The sequence below is a fragment of the Arachis hypogaea genome, chromosome 16, assembly GCF_003086295.3.
Source record: "Arachis hypogaea cultivar Tifrunner chromosome 16, arahy.Tifrunner.gnm2.J5K5, whole genome shotgun sequence".
NCBI classification, from domain to species: Eukaryota; Viridiplantae; Streptophyta; class Magnoliopsida; order Fabales; family Fabaceae; genus Arachis; species Arachis hypogaea.
In genome coordinates this window covers 7,244,075-7,262,881 of record NC_092051.1, presented here as the reverse complement: position 1 = coordinate 7,262,881, position 18,807 = coordinate 7,244,075, and the positions used below count along the sequence as shown (strand labels likewise).

General features: G+C 35.9%; 3 protein-coding genes across 4 annotated transcripts; 2 read left to right on the top strand and 1 right to left on the bottom strand.

Moving 5' to 3' along the window:
• Positions 1-107: 107 nt before the first annotated feature.
• On the top strand, positions 108-1,973 carry LOC112758497 (OVARIAN TUMOR DOMAIN-containing deubiquitinating enzyme 4). Its single transcript, XM_029294127.2, has 6 exons — positions 108-227; positions 518-1,002; positions 1,118-1,239; positions 1,325-1,365; positions 1,438-1,536; positions 1,627-1,973. Exons 2-6 carry the CDS (start codon positions 528-530, stop codon positions 1,784-1,786), a joined length of 897 nt encoding a protein of 298 aa, XP_029149960.1. The 5' UTR covers positions 108-227; positions 518-527; the 3' UTR covers positions 1,787-1,973.
• A 3,159-nt stretch (positions 1,974-5,132) lies between these two features.
• Positions 5,133-6,615, bottom strand: LOC112758498 (2-carboxy-1,4-naphthoquinone phytyltransferase, chloroplastic). 2 transcript variants are annotated; one of them, XM_025807191.2, is made up of 4 exons: positions 6,156-6,605; positions 5,881-5,991; positions 5,716-5,781; positions 5,133-5,636 (listed from the first exon to the last, which is right to left on the bottom strand). In XM_025807191.2, the coding sequence occupies exons 1-4, from the start codon at positions 6,177-6,179 to the stop codon at positions 5,535-5,537; spliced, it is 303 nt and encodes a 100-aa protein (XP_025662976.1). In that variant the 5' UTR covers positions 6,180-6,605; the 3' UTR covers positions 5,133-5,534. The 2 variants fall into 2 exon arrangements, with proteins under 2 accessions (XP_025662976.1, XP_025662977.1); XM_025807192.2 differs by lacking the exon at positions 5,716-5,781 and having other exon boundaries at positions 6,156-6,615.
• A 4,988-nt stretch (positions 6,616-11,603) lies between these two features.
• Positions 11,604-15,962, top strand: LOC112756348 (probable inactive leucine-rich repeat receptor-like protein kinase At1g66830). Its single transcript, XM_025804904.3, has 2 exons — positions 11,604-13,778; positions 15,175-15,962. The coding sequence occupies exons 1-2, from the start codon at positions 12,425-12,427 to the stop codon at positions 15,804-15,806; spliced, it is 1,986 nt and encodes a 661-aa protein (XP_025660689.1). The 5' UTR covers positions 11,604-12,424; the 3' UTR covers positions 15,807-15,962.
• The last annotated feature ends 2,845 nt before the right edge of the window (positions 15,963-18,807 follow it).

The window sequence follows — 18,807 nt, the reverse complement described above, 5'->3', positions numbered from 1 at the left end:
CTTGTTAAATGGCTTCTGTGTGACATATTCTCTACATTTACTCATTAGTGGAAAACGTGTAGTATGTATATATTCCTTACTTCGTTACCTTGAATTTATTTATTCTCACTCCACAATTCGCTTTTCTCCGCCACAATGTACTCATCATCTTCCTCCTTCACGCATTGCATTTTTTATTTTTCTTGAGCATTCCTTCTTCACGTTTCAATTGACTGATCAACCTTTAGGTTTGTTTTCCTACCATTCTTCCAGAATTTTCTGTTTTATTGTCATATATTTTGTGTGTGAGGTATTCCTTTATTCAACTCATCCCCTGTTAGTTTGTCACCTATGTTATATTATGATATTTAAAATGTTTTGCTAAAATCAACCGCCATGTATTCGTATATATTTAATTAGCAAATCTATCATAATAGCATAAATCAAACACTTTCACAGCAGTATAATCAAATTCTTTTATGAAATTTATTCCTGTACTCAATAAAAATGACATGATGGTGTGTGGTTCTTGACTCAGGCAATAAGAGATGATTGTTTGCTCTTCATCAATGAGCTTATACTCAATAAATGCTGTTATGCTCAAAGGCCATGCTCATCAGATTCTTATGAGTAGCAGCATCTGTGGAGTTAGGCCTCAAGAAACAGGAACATCAAATTCATGTTCCTTCAGCTTGTCCCCTGAGAAATCACAGATAAACCATGCAGCTGCTCAGTCTATTTCCACAACAACATTGTCTAGTTCCACTGTCATGGGGAAACATAATCATTATGTGATTTCATTGGCATGCCAAAGTATGAACATGAGGCTTTTGGTATCTAAACCAAAAGCACTACTCCCTAAAGTTAAGAGTACTATGGGATCTATGACTTGGCCAAGTGGCTTTCTTCTTGAATTTCTTATATGCAATTCAAATTCTAAACCTACAAATTCTGATGAGTGCAATGAGTCAACTATCAAATTCTCACATGGCAAGAAAGTTTACACAGATTATTATGTTATAGGTATAAGCTGCACATTATTCTGCCCTATAAACAAATTAATTAATAGACTAATAATTAAGAACATAAGCATATATATACACATTTGTGATGTGTCAGTGCATTGGTGAATGAGCAGGAATACCTGGAGATGGAAGGTGTCTGTTTCGTTCTGTTGCTCATGGAGCTTGTTTGAGATTTGGAAAACTGGCTTCCAGTGAAAGACTTGAGAGACAGCTAGCAGATGAGTTGCGGGGTCAGGTATTAAGTTTCAATATCTTCATGCATGAACATGATTGAATCTTGCATCAGGGACATAATTGAAGCCATAATTCTTGTTTGGCAGGTTGCTGATGAGTTTATCAAAAGAAGGGAAGAGACAGAATGGTGAGTTTATCAAAATTGTTTTGTCCTTGTATGAATGCGTGACAGACACAAAACGTTTCATCACATGTTTAGGTTTGTAGAAGGAGATTTTGAAACATATGTTTCACAAATAAGGAAGCCTCATGTGTGGGGTGGTGAGCCTGAATTATTCATTGCTTCTCATGTTTTGCAGTAAGTATTTTTTTTTTTCGTTTTCTTTTATCAACAAATGAAGTACTAATTTAATCAAATTTTGGATGTTAATGATTATTATATATGCAGGGTGCCAATCACAGTGTACATGTATGATGAGGATGCAGGTGGATTGATAAAAATTGCCGAGTATGGACAAGAATATGGCAAGGAAAATCCAATTACAGTTCTTTACCATGGCTATGGTCATTATGACGCATTGGAAATTCCTACAACAAAGGGTCATTGACCAAGATTCTAGCATTTGATTTCATATTTCTAAAGCTGTGACTTCCTCGAAAGTCAAAAACTCAGTTCATATTAGGCTAGTGTATATTACGGTGATTTAGTGTGTGTTTGGATTTCAGTTTGTAAACGAGAGTTTGCATAAAATTGATTTTGCAAACTTGATTTTGATGAAAAGTAAGTTTGTGTTAAAGTGATTTATGTTTGGTAATTTTTATATCAAAATAGATTATAGTAAAGTAAATATTGTTTGGATTACACTATTCAAAATTGCTTTTAGATAAAAATTACTAAAATAGACATCAACTTAAATAAATTTTTATATTATTCTATTATTTTAATTTAAATATTTAAATAAATATTATTAATTAATTTTATAATAAAATTAATATTTACTTACTAAAATAAAAATAATATATAAAAATTGGTAAAATATATTTTTATATCAAAAGCAAAAATAATATATAAAAAATATATCAAAATATATTTTATTATATTATATTACTTATAAATTTTTAGTACTCTTGGTACTCTTTTATTTAATATTATTTTAAACTATAAATTTTAATTATTTATAATTTTATTCTTAGTTATAATTAATATTTTATTTATTTTTTTTAATGGGATTAATAATTTATATTATAACAAAATTATAATAATAAATTAATATACAAGAATTATATTTACAAATTTTAATAGTCAAACAAAAAATATTTTTTTTATACAAACTCAAAAGTAAAAATTTAATAAAAAATATAATTATATATTTAAAATATTTGAATACTAAAGAGATTACAAGTAAAGAAATAAAGGGTAGAATTAATAAAAAAAAATAAATTCAACACTAACGTGATTTTGTAAACGCAGAAGCTACAATTTCTAACTTCTTGTAAACGCAGGTTAAGAGGCAAAATCACTTATGGGTTCAGAGTTTTAAAGAGTTGCCAAACATAAAGATGATACGTTCAAAGCACCTAAACGAACTTTTCTCTTCTCCAACGTGAACCCCAAACACACCCTTAGTCAGTTTGGTGAGGTAGCTTTTTGCAACGTTAGTTTGGTTATACATGAAGATTGATAAGGAAAAAAAAGCATTACGTGAAATTTATTATGGAGAAATGATTTCGTAAAGTAAATGAACATGTTTGATGGCTTAGGATTCGGTGGTCCAAGAACGTTTGGACCACTTAGTGGTCCCATAACAAAACATGTTTTTTAAGTTTTTTTAACAACTGCTACATAGTCCTTTAACTAATTTTAATTATAAATTGACCCCATATATTTTATATAATTATAAAAACGATTTTTTATTTTATAAATAATTAATTTATCATAAATATATCATGTTCATTAACAATCAAAAACAAAAACAATTTTTTGGCCATTACAATCGATTAAAATATTAAATTTGATTCGTCTCGTTCGCGAGGAATCATAAAATTGTGTTTTCTGCGAAAACCAATCGATTGGAATAATGAATCAATCGATTGAATTATATCTCAATCGATTGGATTACAGTTTACCACTAAACAATCGATTGAAAATTGCCAAAAGCATGGTTTTCGCATAACTCAATCGATTGGTCATACGATCCAATCGATAGAACGATGAATAAAAATTGGATTTTTGTAATTCAATCGATTGTTTAGAATTTCTAATAGATTGAATGCTTCAAAACAACCTGGGTCTCACCAAATTCAATCGATTGCTTTTGTGACTCAATCGATTGAATTTACCCAAACAATATGAATTTGCCAATTTCAATCGATTGTAGTGTGTGTGAATTCAAATTCAATCGATTGAAATGATAATTCAATCGATTGGAACGCGATGTATTACGCCTATGTCAGTCTTGTTTTCGTTTTTAAAAATTATCTTCTTATTCATCTATCTAATCTTTAAAATTCTATCTTCCTTTTTTAAGGTTTTATTTTGAATTAGATACTCTAATCTTATCTTTTCCTTAATATTAACATTATAAATTGGTGAATAATCCATCACCAATTATTCAATCCCACCATTAAAATCGTGTATCATTCTCTTTATAAAAAATTTCATTGTTTTTCTTTCGAACATCCATCCATCTACTGAATATCTAATTTTTTTTATTTTTTATCCGTCTATTTAATATCCACTTTTTGTTCATCGTTAATTGACAATCACCGTTTGCAGCAATTAGCAAAGGTCCAATCAATTTTTTCATTGTAGTGTTCAGAAAACAATCCATCGTTTTGAGAAACAACTCTCTAATATTTACTAACCATTTTTGGTACTAATTTATAGTGAATAAATTGCAGCTTGAGGATCACGATATTCTCATGATAATCGCTGTGCATTTACTCCGGAATCGGATCAACCATAAGAAGGCACAAATTATAGCGTCGGCCGATGATTTTTGGAAATTGCATACTAACCATGAGATGTAAAGATTATAGTAATAATCTAGATAAAACTTAATACTTTGGTTATTGTCAATTTATTTGTTATGTTTGGTGGATGTACTTCTTTAGTTATTTTTCAATGACTTCTTAAATAGATATTTATCGTTTTATGGCTTCTACAATTTTTTTTATTTCTATGCAATTTATAGATACTTTAGTTTAAAAAACTCATATTATTTTGATGAAGTAATGTTATTTTCATTTATTATTTCAACAACAATGACATACAAATATTATGTCTTGTGAATTATATTTTATATTATTTAATTAATTTATAAATAAAAAAATTCCATGTCTTTTTATTTGTTCACATTCTATTTTGAATTTTTGCATCTTATCAAGATTTGACCTCTCTATTTTAATTAATTTTATATATGTTACTAATAGATAAAAAAATCTAGATAAGAGTAACCATAAGAACAATCAATCATGATTACTATATATTGCATTTGGAAAGAGAGACTTTTTTAAAACAACATAACGAAAAATCAAGAAGCAATAAATTAGACCAGCAAACCAGAAATTCAAATTACATAAAGAACAGCTTCTTCTTCTTCCTTTCCCCCTTCTTTTTCTTCCCTTCTCCTTTCGGACGAATAGAGACACTCTTTCTCTTTTTTTTTTCATTTTATAATTTTTTATTATGGGTAATTTGATCCAAAATTTTAACATCTAAGTAAAAAAGACGATTTCATATACAAAAAAAGATTAGAAACGAAAAAAATTTTAGCCTATACCTTAAGAACCAAAATCGTTCTTAACCCTTAATATTTCATAGGGACTTACTAAAATACCTTTTAATTTTAATACTGTATGATATGAGATATAGAAATTCTTGGTTCGGCTAGAAAAATCAAGGTGAGACCACATAATGAAAAATTCCGAGGGGAATGAAAAATTCATTACACATTTTAATTGTAGAGAACATGTGGTAAATTGGATTTCCATTCTAGAGTTTCTTAGGTAACATAGAAGAATCAACCGTGCATATATTCACTTGGACTACAAACTATGCAATTACATCATTAGGGACAACTGGACAAGGAGCAATCAGATTTGAAAACAAACAAAGGTATGTGTCCTTGTATGTAACACCAAAAAATGTTAAACTATCAAAAAAGCCTAAGTGAGACTCCTAACTAGATTGGTATCTCAACATATAAGATATAAATTTTCTCCACTATTTATTTGGCCATAAGAAGTGGAGGCAAATGAAAAACACTTGAAATGAAGAATGCAAAGAATCAGTATAAAATTCTGAGACAACTTCCATCTTCAGAGATATGGTCTCTTGCATGCATAGAACTGTTGTTAAACCACTCTAACCGCTACCAACCCACAAGCCAGAGCTGCTCCAAACAAAGCATGTAACCTCACACAGAAGTACTTTGCCATGAAGACATTGCTTTTTTCCTGTAAGTAAATAACATAACCAAGGCTTAATACCAAACTCCAGGAATCATAAAAGGGTAACACAAAGTCTTGGACGTGCCTTATGATTTTCTTGCACAAATCTCACTACCAAGTTTCCAATTGGTAAGGTCAAGGCACAAAGGAACTAGAACCACCATAGTCATAGCAAGAGAGAAGACAAACAAATCATAAGCTCATAATGAGATGAGAAGATATCAGAAATTAAGTGTTTAGAGTTGCATACAATACTGGCTAGGGGAAGCGCCTTGCACAGACCGAAAGCAATCAAAAGAGCATAGAGTGCCATGACTGCCACTTTCACTACCTCTGCGCCTCTTGCAGTGCCTAGTCTAACCTGAAAGAGACAATGGAAAATCAAAATTATCCTAATCCGAATCCTAACTAGCAACAATACCTAACAAAATAAATCAATAACCAACAACAATGAATTAACAAGTCAGCAAGTCAGGAATAAAGTAAACAATATCAATGAATCAACGATTTAACCAAATCACATACCTGACTCGGTGGCTCGGGCTCCATATCTGACTTGAATCGGTGGCTGGGTGGGAGACTTGAATCGGTGACTGGTGGGTGCTGTGTTGTGGGTGGCGACTGGCGAGGGTTGTGGCTCTGTTACTGCTGGGTGTGAGGTTGCGAGGTTCGGGCTCTGCTACTGCTGGGTGCGAGGAAGGAGGCTCGTGCTCTGCTACTGCTGGCGCTGGGTGCGAGCCTGCGAGGGACGAGGGTCGTGCACTGTGTGCGAACGTCGTTCAGGTTGTGGGGCGAGTGTCGTGCGCTACTGCAGAGAGGAGAGCGCGACGGTGAGAGGAGAGTGTGACGGTGAGAGGCTGAGACTGAGAGCTTTGGATTGGGGGTGGGAGGCGTGGGGTTAGGGCTCACTTCTGCTCAGTAATCGCGCTCAAGGGAATTGGGGTTTGGCCGTTTGGGGGTGGGGGTGGGGTGGGGGTGGGGGTGGGGGGGAGTGGGTTGGTTTTTAAGGGTTTTTTTACTAAACCGGTTCAGTTTGGTTCGGTTAGGATTTTCCTGTTTAGAACCAAAAATCGAACCGAACCGCAAAAAAATTGCAAAACACATTTTTTCGGTTTTTTGGTTTTCGGTTTTCGATTTTTCATAACGGTTGGTTTGTTTAGTTCGGTCCGGATCGGTTTTGAACACCCCTAGTTTTTCTGATTCTGATTCTGAATGAGGAACGAAAGGGGGGGGGGGGAAGGTTTTAGGGGAAGGGGGGTTGACGCGTTACGCGTTTGGTGTTGTTTTTAATCAGACCGGCGTCCTATTGTTGAACCGGTCAGAGAGCACGATCCGATCAAACTGTCCGGTTCAACCATTTTCAACGGTTTTCAATATGACGGTTTTAAATACTGGACCAGACCGTTTATATTGCCGGTTTGAGCGATTTTTTACCCTTTTTCGCAAACCGATATTCAGTTGGCAATTATTTCATCTAAAGAGCATACGCACGACTATTGTAAGAATATATATATATAATTTCATTAATATAGTGCAATAAAATAAATAAACACAACTATGGAACTGATTCATTCCGCAAAAATATTAAGTATATGGAGGTGGCTAATTATCACTATCTAACTCAGCCGTCGGTACTGAATATACGTTGCCATCATCCGAACCATTAGAATCATCTTCAATAACGTTGTTGTCAATGTCCTTTTGCCAAGGACATGTTGTCTTCTTATGTCCTTTCATTTGACAAACACTACAACGTTGCCGCTTCTTCCTAGATGGTTGTCCTGAGCCTACACCAATTTGATGAGCATACGGATTGCTACTTTTAGCTACACCTGAATGAGGCTGATTAGTGCCTTCGTCTACAGCCTTGTAAGATGAGTACAATCCCATAATTAGGTCACGTGTCTCTTCATATCTCTCTGGTACTTTAGCAGCAACAGCAGCCAATTGTTTAGAAAATTCCATCAAGGCACTTTGGCGACTAATAACAACAGCATCCCTCGTGAACCCACTTGGATCAATGAGTGCTGACTTAACCTTTTTTGTCCATCTATCCAATACCAATGACCGGGGAATCTCACAAATGTCAATGTCAACCAGAACTTTCACAATATGTTCGCAGGGAATTCCAAATGACTCCATTCTTAAACAGGTACACATGAAGATCATTTCTTCTTGACGAAAATCAATGGTCCACATAAAATCGGGCCTCCCATGCTTACACATAATGTACTTTATGCCATCATCGTTATTCTCTATGTTTAGCACCCGCATTGATCCAGCTCTAGAAAGAAATGGCCGAAAGAAACGAAATATCTCATGAGTGTATAACTCAGCAGCATATCTCTCTAGCAGCTCTATACAAGTCTGCATGACGGGCACCCCACGTGTAGATTCATAATCAGCATTAAATTCTTTAAAGCGCAAGTGTGCAACACACCTTTGAAAATGCTCTACGAAACTTGTCAAATCATACCGCGATCCCACATACCTTGCAACAACTGAGTGTAAACCTTCACATCTTGAGGTAGTTCTAAAGCCAGCAAAGAATTTTCCTCTTATATATGCAGTAGCCCACATATGCTTCTCTTCGTACATGTTGATCACCCACGGCTTATCCTCAAGGCCAAATTCTTCGTATATTGCTAGCAGGGACGGATCCAAAGATTTTAATATTGAGGTGCCAATTTTTATATAATTTTTTTAATCTATAAAAATAATTAACATATAATTATTGGAGTTAGTTTTTTAATAGATTTATTAAGATACATATAATTATAATTTTTTCCAACAATTTTATTTTTAATATGATAATTACATAAATAAAATATAACTTTAACAATTGTACATTACAAATTTATAAAATACCATATAATTTATAACGGGATTTGCTAAAAATGATCCCATATCTTATTAATTAAAATTCATTCTTTCAAAAGTTTTAAAAAAATTTGAAAATAAATTATAAATTATTAATTAATTGAAAGACACGGTACCATTGTAGAATACAAGATATACGATATCTTTATAAAATTTTTCTTTTACCAATGTGAATTTAGAAGAAGAATTAATATTTTTTACAAGAAAATAATATCTACAGTACATAATGTGATTATCAAAACATAACTACTTAAGTTATTATTAATATAAAAATATGAATGTTAAATATATTAATATAAAAAAACAAATGATTTTTAAAAAAAATAAATATAGAAATTATTATATAAAAACTAATTTGAAAGGTACAAAGACTTGAGGGTATGATATTAAATTAGTTAGGTAAAAATATTAGTGAATTAATAATTAAGACATAAATTTATTACATAGTGAAAAATAATACATATAAAACTATTAAATTACCTAATATTTGTTTTTATTTTTTAAACACAAATCTTATATATAAGTATAATTTCTTAAAATTTTGGGGGGTCCAGGCCACTACTCGCCTCCTCTAGGTCCGTCCCTGATTGCTAGCTAATTAGTAATAAAAAATAATAACATCTATTTACTTTTTAGTAATTCTCAATGTCTTGTCAGTTAATAAAAGATAAAAAAAAAACATTTTTTCATTACATAATCAATTTTACGAATAAAGTATCGAAACGAATAATTGAAAAATTAGAGCCACTTATCTCGATTTTGTAATCAAAACGATGGATTGTTTTCTGAACACTACAATGAAAAAAATTGATTGGACCTTTGCTGATTGCTGCAAACGGTGATTGTCAATTAACGATGAACAAAAAGTGGATATTAAATAGACGGATAAAAAATAAAAAAAAATTAGATATTCAGTAGATGGATGGATGTTCGAAAGAAAAACAATGAAATTTTTTATAAAGAGAATGATACACGATTTTAATGGTGGGATTGAATAATTGGTGATGGATTATTCACCAATTTATAATGTTAATATTAAGGAAAAGATAAGATTAGAGTATCTAATTCAAAATAAAACCTTAAAAAAGGAAGATAGAATTTTAAAGATTAGATAGATGAATAAGAAGATAATTTTTAAAAACGAAAACAAGACTGACATAGGCGTAATACATCGCGTTCCAATCGATTGAATTATCATTTCAATCGATTGAATTTGAATTCACACACACTACAATCGATTGAAATTGGCAAATTCATATTGTTTGGGTAAATTCAATCGATTGAGTCACAAAAGCAATCGATTGAATTTGGTGAGACCCAGGTTGTTTTGAAGCATTCAATCTATTAGAAATTCTAAACAATCGATTGAATTACAAAAATCCAATTTTTATTCATCGTTCTATCGATTGGATCGTATGACCAATCGATTGAGTTATGCGAAAACCATGCTTTTGGCAATTTTCAATCGATTGTTTAGTGGTAAACTGTAATCCAATCGATTGAGATATAATTCAATCGATTGATTCATTATTCCAATCGATTGGTTTTCGCAGAAAACACAATTTTATGATTCCTCGCGAACGAGACGAATCAAATTTAATATTTTAATCGATTGTAATGGCCAAAAAATTGTTTTTGTTTTTGATTGTTAATGAACATGATATATTTATGATAAATTAATTATTTATAAAATAAAAAATCGTTTTTATAATTATATAAAATATATGGGGTCAATTTATAATTAAAATTAGTTAAAAGACTATGTAAAGTTATTAAAAAAACTTAAAAAACATGTTTTGTTATGGGACCACTAAGTGGTCCAAACGTTCTTGGACCACCGAATCCTGATCATAAGAAAATGATGTAAAGGAATTACTTTTAGCCAATTATGAATTTCTTTTTCTTTTTTGTTAATGGGTAACATGTCTTTTTTGTTTTTGTTTTCAAACAAGGCACTCTTCCACATGTTTGGACTTAAACAAATTTATGAGTATATATTCAAATAAGTCTCTAAAAAAATCTTATATTGGACGTTTTAGTTCCTCAAAAAATTTTATTACCTCGAGGATCATGAACTTTTCGAAAAATAAGACAATGAGTTCATATCTTAGTCAATCTCATTATTTTTACTTGGATAAATAGGTCATTGAAAATGTGATAAAAAGATTTATATGTCTTACTTTTATAAAATTCAGAACCTGAACGTAATAAAATTTTTTTCATAATAAAAACGTTTGATTCAAAATTTCTTAGAGACCTATTTGAACATATACTCTAAATTTAGAATAGATACCCAATTTGATCCCCAAAATTTAAATCATGCATTAATTTAATCTCTAACTTTTATAAATGACTAACTACATCTCCTAAACATCTCCTAAATTGAAAGACCTGATTCTTCGTTGAGTTCGTTCATTTCCTAATAAACGACCGTTACCAAAACTACCACCATTGCTTATTCTTTGTCTCCATCACCGTATCCTCACCCAATTCCACCACCACCCTGGTTTTACCTCTATTATCAATCTCACTATGTCCTCACCCATTTCCAGCACCTCATTCAACTCACTCTTGCCCGTTTCAAACTCGTGATTCATCATCATCCATTCTCCACCCCCACATTCACTAACCACTCCACTTCACTACCTCACCTTTGCTCTCACATCACTGTCACCATTATCACATCTTTAAATTTTGATGTTTTTCTTTCTCTTTTCTTTTCATCCATTTTTTACCCCATACTTACTAACCATTCCACTTCACTACCTCACTTTCGCTCTCACATCCCTGTCACCATTATTACATTCTTAAATTCTGATGTTCCTCTTTTTCATTCCATATTATCTCATGGGAGTAATCGCTGCGACATTAACTGCAGACGGAAAATTACTGCCAAAGAAGAGCGGTGTCGTGATAGCACCGGAGCAGAAACATTTTTAAAGAGGAGGACACGATGTGCGGTTAGGCAACAGGCTAAAGGGACTTCTAAGACAGATTAAGGATTTGTTTGGGTGAATTTTTAGAAAAAGATCTTTTTTTGAGTTATTTTTTTTTTAAGATTTTATAGAAAAGTAGAAGTAATTTTATATTTGGGTATCTTATGTAAAAAGATCTTTTTATCTATCAATTATGTTTGGATATAATAATATAAAAATATTTTTTTGTTTATTTATTACATGAAAAACATCTTTTTTATTAAGAAAAAAAGATCTTTAAAAAAAAATATAAATTACAGTTTTTTAAAAAAGATGTTTTTTTATTTTTCTAGTGTTTTTATTTTTATTATTATAAATTTGTCAAATATACTAAAAAATAAAAAAAGTTATTTTTTATTAAAAAAATTTTTTTTATTAAAATAATAACGCACAAACAAATACTAAGTATTACCGATAAAATAATTGGTCATTTATGAAAGTTAGAAATTTAATTAATAAATAATTTAAACTTCAGGATCAAATTGGACATTTAAAAAAACATTTTCTCAAATAAAGAAAAATGGTAAATTAATTTAAATTAACTAATTTTGAAGTTTGAAGTTCCAATTCAGAATAGTAATTTGAATGAGAGTAGTAGATGTGATGGTTTGTGTTGGTAACTGAAAAGTGAAAAGTGAGAAGAGCATTACAAGCGTGGTGTCCTTGTTGAATGATTTTCTGACACCACAAAAAAGCCAAGATATATTCACAAGTGATTTTTCCAAGTGACCAAACCAAACAAACTTGCTGCTGCTATACATTATTAAATTTGTAAAACGCATTTTAATATTTTTCATATTTATAAGTTTGCAGAGAGGTCAGAAAAATTCAAACTGGAGAAAACCACCTCGATAACTAAACCAATTTCAAACACACACACCACCGGCGCAACTCCTCGTTGCCACTATCAACCACGAATGTCCCATTAACGTCGTTACAATGCTTCACATCACTTGCATGTTGCTCTTCTTCTTCCTCCTCTGCCCTCATGCCACACTCACACTCAACTCCGACGGCCTCTCCCTTCTGGCTCTCAAGGCTGCAGTCGACTCCGACCCCACCGGAGCCCTCTCCGCCTGGTCCGACACCGACCCAACCCCCTGCCGCTGGCCTGGCGTCCTCTGCTCCCCCAACAACCGCGTCACCCAACTCTCCCTCCCAAACAAGTCCCTATCCGGCTACCTCCCCTCAGAGCTCGCATCCCTAACCTCCCTCTACCGCCTCTCTCTTCCGTACAACAACTTCTCAAGAACCATCCCTTCTCCTCTCTTCACTTCCCTCAACAAACTCCTCGTCCTCGACCTCTCTCACAACCAACTCACGGGTCCCATTCCCATCCAAGTCCGATCCCTCAAATGGCTCCGCCATTTCGATCTATCCTCCAACTCCCTCAATGACTCTCTTCCCCAAGAGCTTTCCGAACTCTCTTCCCTCGTCGGTACCTGCAATCTTTCATTTAACCACTTCTCCGGCGAGATTCCCCCCTCGCTCGGCAAGCTTCCGGTCATTGTCAGCCTCGACCTCCGTGGCAACAACCTCACCGGAAAAATACCACAGGTTGGCTCCCTGCTCAACCAGGGTCCTACCGCGTTCGCCGGAAACCCTGGCCTCTGTGGTTTTCCTCTCCAGAACTCGTGCCCGGAGTCTCAGAAACCTAACATTTTACCCGCAGATCAGCCTCAGAACCCGAAGGCACTTCGTGCCGGTGGCGCTGGCAGTGGCAGCGGTGCCGGAGAAGACGCGAAGGCTAAGGAACGTAGCGGCTCCGTCGCGGTCCTCGTGATCTCGGGTCTCTCCCTGGTGGTCGGCATAGTTTCTCTCTCGCTGTGGGTTTTCCGGCGACGGTGGAACAACGACGACGGCAAAATGAGGAGCAGAAAATTGAACAATGAGGTTATCGGCGGTGGAGATGGAGGAGCAATAGGAGGAGGGGAGGGGCAACAAGGTAAATTCGTTGTGGTTGACGAAGGGTTTAACTTGGAACTCGAAGATTTGTTGAGAGCTTCTGCTTATGTCGTTGGGAAGAGTAGGAGCGGAATCGTGTACAAGGTCGTCGGAGTAGGGAAGGGTGGCACGTGTGCACCTCCGCCGCCGGCGACGGTTGTGGCGGTCCGGCGTCTCAGCGAGGGCGATGCCACGTGGCGGCTGAAGGATTTCGAGTCGGAGGTGGAGGCCATTGCGAAGGTTCGCCACCCAAATGTGGTTCCTTTAAGAGCTTATTACTTCGCAAATGATGAGAAGCTTCTCATCACGGATTTCATCCGCAATGGAAGCTTGCATGCGGCGTTGCACGGTATCAAATTCTCATTCTTTTTGTGTTGCTTCAACTCAATAATTAAGTTATGATTAATTGGCTAAACTATATTTGTTGTTTTATAAGTGTGTTCACATTTGTTGATTGTTATGTAATCTTTGTGAGTATAGATTATGGTGTGCATTGATAGCAGCCACCATGTGATCAGGTTCAAATTCTAGGTTTTTGCTTTTAAGAGTCACAATAATGTTGCCATGTGATGTGATTGAACCATGATCATTATTGTACGTATTCACTATATGATCGACGAAATGTAACTTTCACATGTTAGTTTTCTTTCTTCCTTTTTGTTATGCTTTTGGTGATATATTGATAGGGTGATATGTAATTCCACCAAGTATTGTTATGCAAAAATCTGTCTCAGTAACTAAATCAGCCACACAAATAAATATACGTTGATTTACTCCCTTTTCAATTTCAATATATATTTTGTATTCGAACATGTATTTTATAGGAGTAGCTGATTTAGACATTTAGCAGCTAATTTTCGGTGAAAACATGTAGCTTAGTTGATTTTATGGGGTGGGCCATGGGGGCCATATATAACCCAGTGAATTCTGCTCATCTTTGCACTTGAGAACTGAAACCCCCCCCCCCCCTTCCTTTTTTCTCTTTTTAAATGTCTTTTGTTTGTGATCACACACAGTGGTTGTAACTTTATGTTGGTGATCCTTGTGGGCATTCAATTGAATCAATCCAAAGTAAAGCGTCTTTAGGGGTGGTCCTACATTGAAACCATAGTGATATCTGCAAAAGTTTAATATTTTCAGTATATTTTTTGTGTGACCCCATTTGGGTAGCTGAAAAAACCCCATAGCTGGTCCCCGTGCTGTCAACGTCGTTGATCCATAGCGATTTACCTTGGTTGATTATGGATAGTGGCTCCATCCGCCATAGTTCTTTGTGCTTGGATTGTATCTTGGTGGTCCAAAAAGTACAGATTTTTGTTCTTAAGCTGATGTTGCATTCAGCATTCTAACTATATAGTATTGGAGTTTACAATGTCAAAATTAGATGCTGAAGTGATTGTATTTGTTGCGATAACAGTCATTATCAATTTTCATCCTTGTGTCATAGTGTGTAACATGCATAACATAGTTATGATCTACGACTACGACATTGTGGAGTCATTTGATGCATATAATTGATTCAACATATTCAAATAAGGCAGCTTTGTGTTTGTTTGTAACATGCTTAACAAGTTGACGTTCTCTTTTTTGCTCTCTTATTTTTTGGGTCCTTTTATACTGAATTGACTCATTGAGCACACAAAACTCTGTGTGGTGGTTGTGATGTCTCTTTCATTACCACTTTCACATGTTAGTATCGTCTGATGCATGTTCTGCTCTCTCTTTCTGGTGTTTTACGGTTGCAGGTGGATCTTCCAATTCAGTGCTGACATTATCATGGACAGCAAGGTTGAAAATTGCCCAAGAAGCAGCAAGGGGCTTGATGTACATCCATGAGTTTGGTGGCCGGAAATATGTTCATGGCAACCTAAAATCAACCAAAATCTTATTGGACGATGATCTCTGCCCTTACATATCAGGTTTCGGACTAACCCGTCTTGGTTTGGGTACCACAAAGTCATCTGCATTGGCACCAAAACGGCAGAATTCTAGTGGATCCTCTACAATGGTTTCAAAGGCTGCAGCTTCTTCTAATAACTACTTGGCGCCTGAGGTTCGCATGGCAGGTGGCAGATTCTCTCAGAAATGCGATGTGTACTCTTTTGGCATAATTCTATTAGAACTTTTGACTGGTAAACTCCCGGATTTCGGACCAGAAAATGATGACATGGTGCTGGAGAGTTTTGTGAGGAAAGCATTCAGAGAGGAGCAGCCATTGTCCGAGATCATAGACCCGGCTCTTTTGCCCGAGGTTTATGCCAAGAAACAAGTTGTTTCTGCATTTCATGTGGCTCTGAACTGCACTGAACTGGATCCGGAACTGCGTCCTAGGATGAAAATTGTGTCTGAGAGCCTTGATCACATCAAGATTCAGTGAAAAAACATGATAGAACCTTGTAAATTTTCGGTTCTTGTGGCTGGCATTTTTTCCCCTCTTGTTCAGATGTTATTTAGAGTGGTGTTTGATTTTGTAATGTTGGGGCCACTTGGATGTACCTTTTGTTTGTTGTATCAATGGAAATTAATTCGCTTCCTTGGCCCTCCCCTGAAATGGCAAGGTACACCTCGAGTATCTTAAGTTGAAAACTTGAAATGTTTACATTCTTTTTTTCATATTTCAGATTGTTCGACTGCTTCAGTTTAATGCATTGAATCTAAGTACGTATCATCATAAAATTGTATTAACTAAATAAGTCACAGCATCAACAACCCCTTCCTTCTTTCAATACAGGAGCCGCTACATGTAATGAAGGGTGGGGTGTTATGTCACACATTTTATTATTTTGCAGTGACTAATCACATAATTATGTCTTACGTCTTATCTAAAAGTTTTTCTGTGGTCTCTGTAAGAAATCAAATTCATGTGAGTAGTGAAGGGATTGCATGCAAAGACATAAAACTATAAAAGGGAAGAGGAACCATGAACTAGGAGTGAACTATCAACTCGGTCCCTGTCTATTTATCACAATGACAACGCAATCCCTCAAGAAAAAAACGATCCACTTCGGTCCCTGTTTTTTATTTCGTGACACAACGTGGTCTCTATAATTGTTTCTCTGTCAACTCGAAATGGAAAATGCTGACGTGTCAAGTTCAAAAATAGACATGAACTTAATTGTCTCTAAATTTAAATTGGTTAGGGGTTTATTTGATCTTATTTTTTAAATAATATCTTTTTTAAATTATTTTTTATTTATTATATTAATATTCTTTTTTTAGTAAATTATTGAATATATGGTATAATAAGTACAAACTAATTAATAAATTATTTAAATTTAAAAATATCATTTATTATTGTTCATACTCTGGCCCAATGATAAGGCCCAGGTCTAAATAAAAGGCCCAATCCTAAAGGATGAGCCCCGCATTTCACCCCAATTCTTCCCAGGAAGTCGGTTCCTACCACGACTTACTCTAATGAAGTCAGGGACGAGAGTTAGCTGGCAGATAAACAGTTGTTTGAATGAGTAACTGCCCCTAGAATCTCTCTAACCACTTCTAGGAGCCATATCTTAACCTCCCTAAGATAAAGGGACGGTTAGCACCCTAAAAAAGTGGCACTACTCCAACGGTGGTTATTGGATCACCACTATAAATACCCTGACACTCCTCAGGTATCTCTAAGTTCCAATACATTCTAAACCTGCTTAATCCCTTTGCTAACTTTGGCATCGGAGTGTCTTTGCAGGTACCACCCCCTCTCACCTCTCACGAACAGGTCGGACGGAGCCCGTGGATCGTCAATCCATCTACAGGCCTCCTTTCTCATACGATTGGGCCAACCAATACCGTCCAGCCCATTAATCTCCGGTTACCCATCGTAACATTCGCGCCGTTGCCGGGGAACCGAGAGATCAACCAGTGATGGCGGACAGATCCCCTGAAGAGGGTCATGTAGAAACAGATTCCGAACAAGAGAATCTGGATACCGGAAATAACGACGCGGACTTAACCCTCCGCCAGGAAATCAACGATCAACACAAAGAGGGTACCTCCGGAGTCAAAATCCCGAAGGTGAATTCCTCTGAAGGCCGTGAATCGGAGAAGGACGGACAGTCCCACGCAACTGAACTTATGGGATTAGTTCATGTCCACCAAAGTCGCTTGGAACAACTAGAACAGGAACGGGAGCGACAAAGGGAGATAGAAAAGCACCTAAGAGAGGAGATGGATCGACGAAAAGAGTTAGAGAAAAAACTCTTAAAGTTAGAATCCTCCCTCAAAGGTCGGAACTCCCGTGACGATAGAGAAGAATCGCCCCTAGGAGGGGAAGATCCTTTTAGTGAGGACATAATGAGGGCAAAGGTTCCAAGAAACTTTAAGAGCCCCGATATGGACCTCTATGACGGAACCACAGATCCAAAGCATCACTTGAGCAACTTTAAAAGTCGGATGTATCTGGCTGATGCTTCTGACGCAACGCGCTGCAAAGCTTTTCCGACCACTTTGTCGAAAGCGGTGATGAAGTGGTTCGACAGCCTCCCCCCGAGGTCGGTAACCAGTTTTGAAGACCTCTCAAAGAAATTCTTGACGAGGTTCTCCATCCAAAAAGACAAAGTAAAACATGCGCCAAGCCTCCTGGGAATAAAGCAGGAGGTCGGAGAATCCTTACGAGCCTACATGGAAAGGTTCAATAAAGCATGTCTAGAAATCCAAGACCTGCCCACTGAGGCAGTCATAATGGGGTTAGTCAATGGGCTCAGAGAAGGTCCCTTCTCACAGTCTATATCTAAAAGGCACCCCATCTCCCTAAGCGATGTACAGGAAAGAGCCGAAAAGTACATCAACATGGAAGAAAATGCTAAGCTGAGAGACTTCAGTTGCCGACCTGGGCACCCTCCCTCAACAAAAGAAAGGGAGAGGGAAACCAAGAAGAAGGAAGAGCTCGGTCTCGATAGACCAAGGAAATATCACTCTTATACTCCTCTAAAGGTCTCTATAGTGGATGTATACAGAGAGATTTGTAATACTGAAAGGTTGCCACCCCCCAGACCCATTAAAAATAAAAAAGGGGGGAGCCGCAACGACTACTGTGAGTACCATAAAATATATGGTCACTCCACAAACGACTGCTACGACCTTAAAAATGTGATAGAAAAACTGGCTAGAGAAGGTCGGCTTGACAGATATCTCATAGAAAGGTTGGACAGTCATGGGAAGAGAAAGCGAGATGATATGGATAGAAGAGACCCACCACCGCAGACTCCGGAGAGACATATCCACATGATCTCAAGGGGGTTCGCAGGAGGGGGACTCACCAAATCCTCTCGCAAAAGGCATCTCAAGAGAGTCTATCAGGTCGGAGGAGAGTCATCCGACCTCCCTACCATTTCATTCACAAAAGAAGATGGGCAAGGAATAATCCCTGGACACGATGA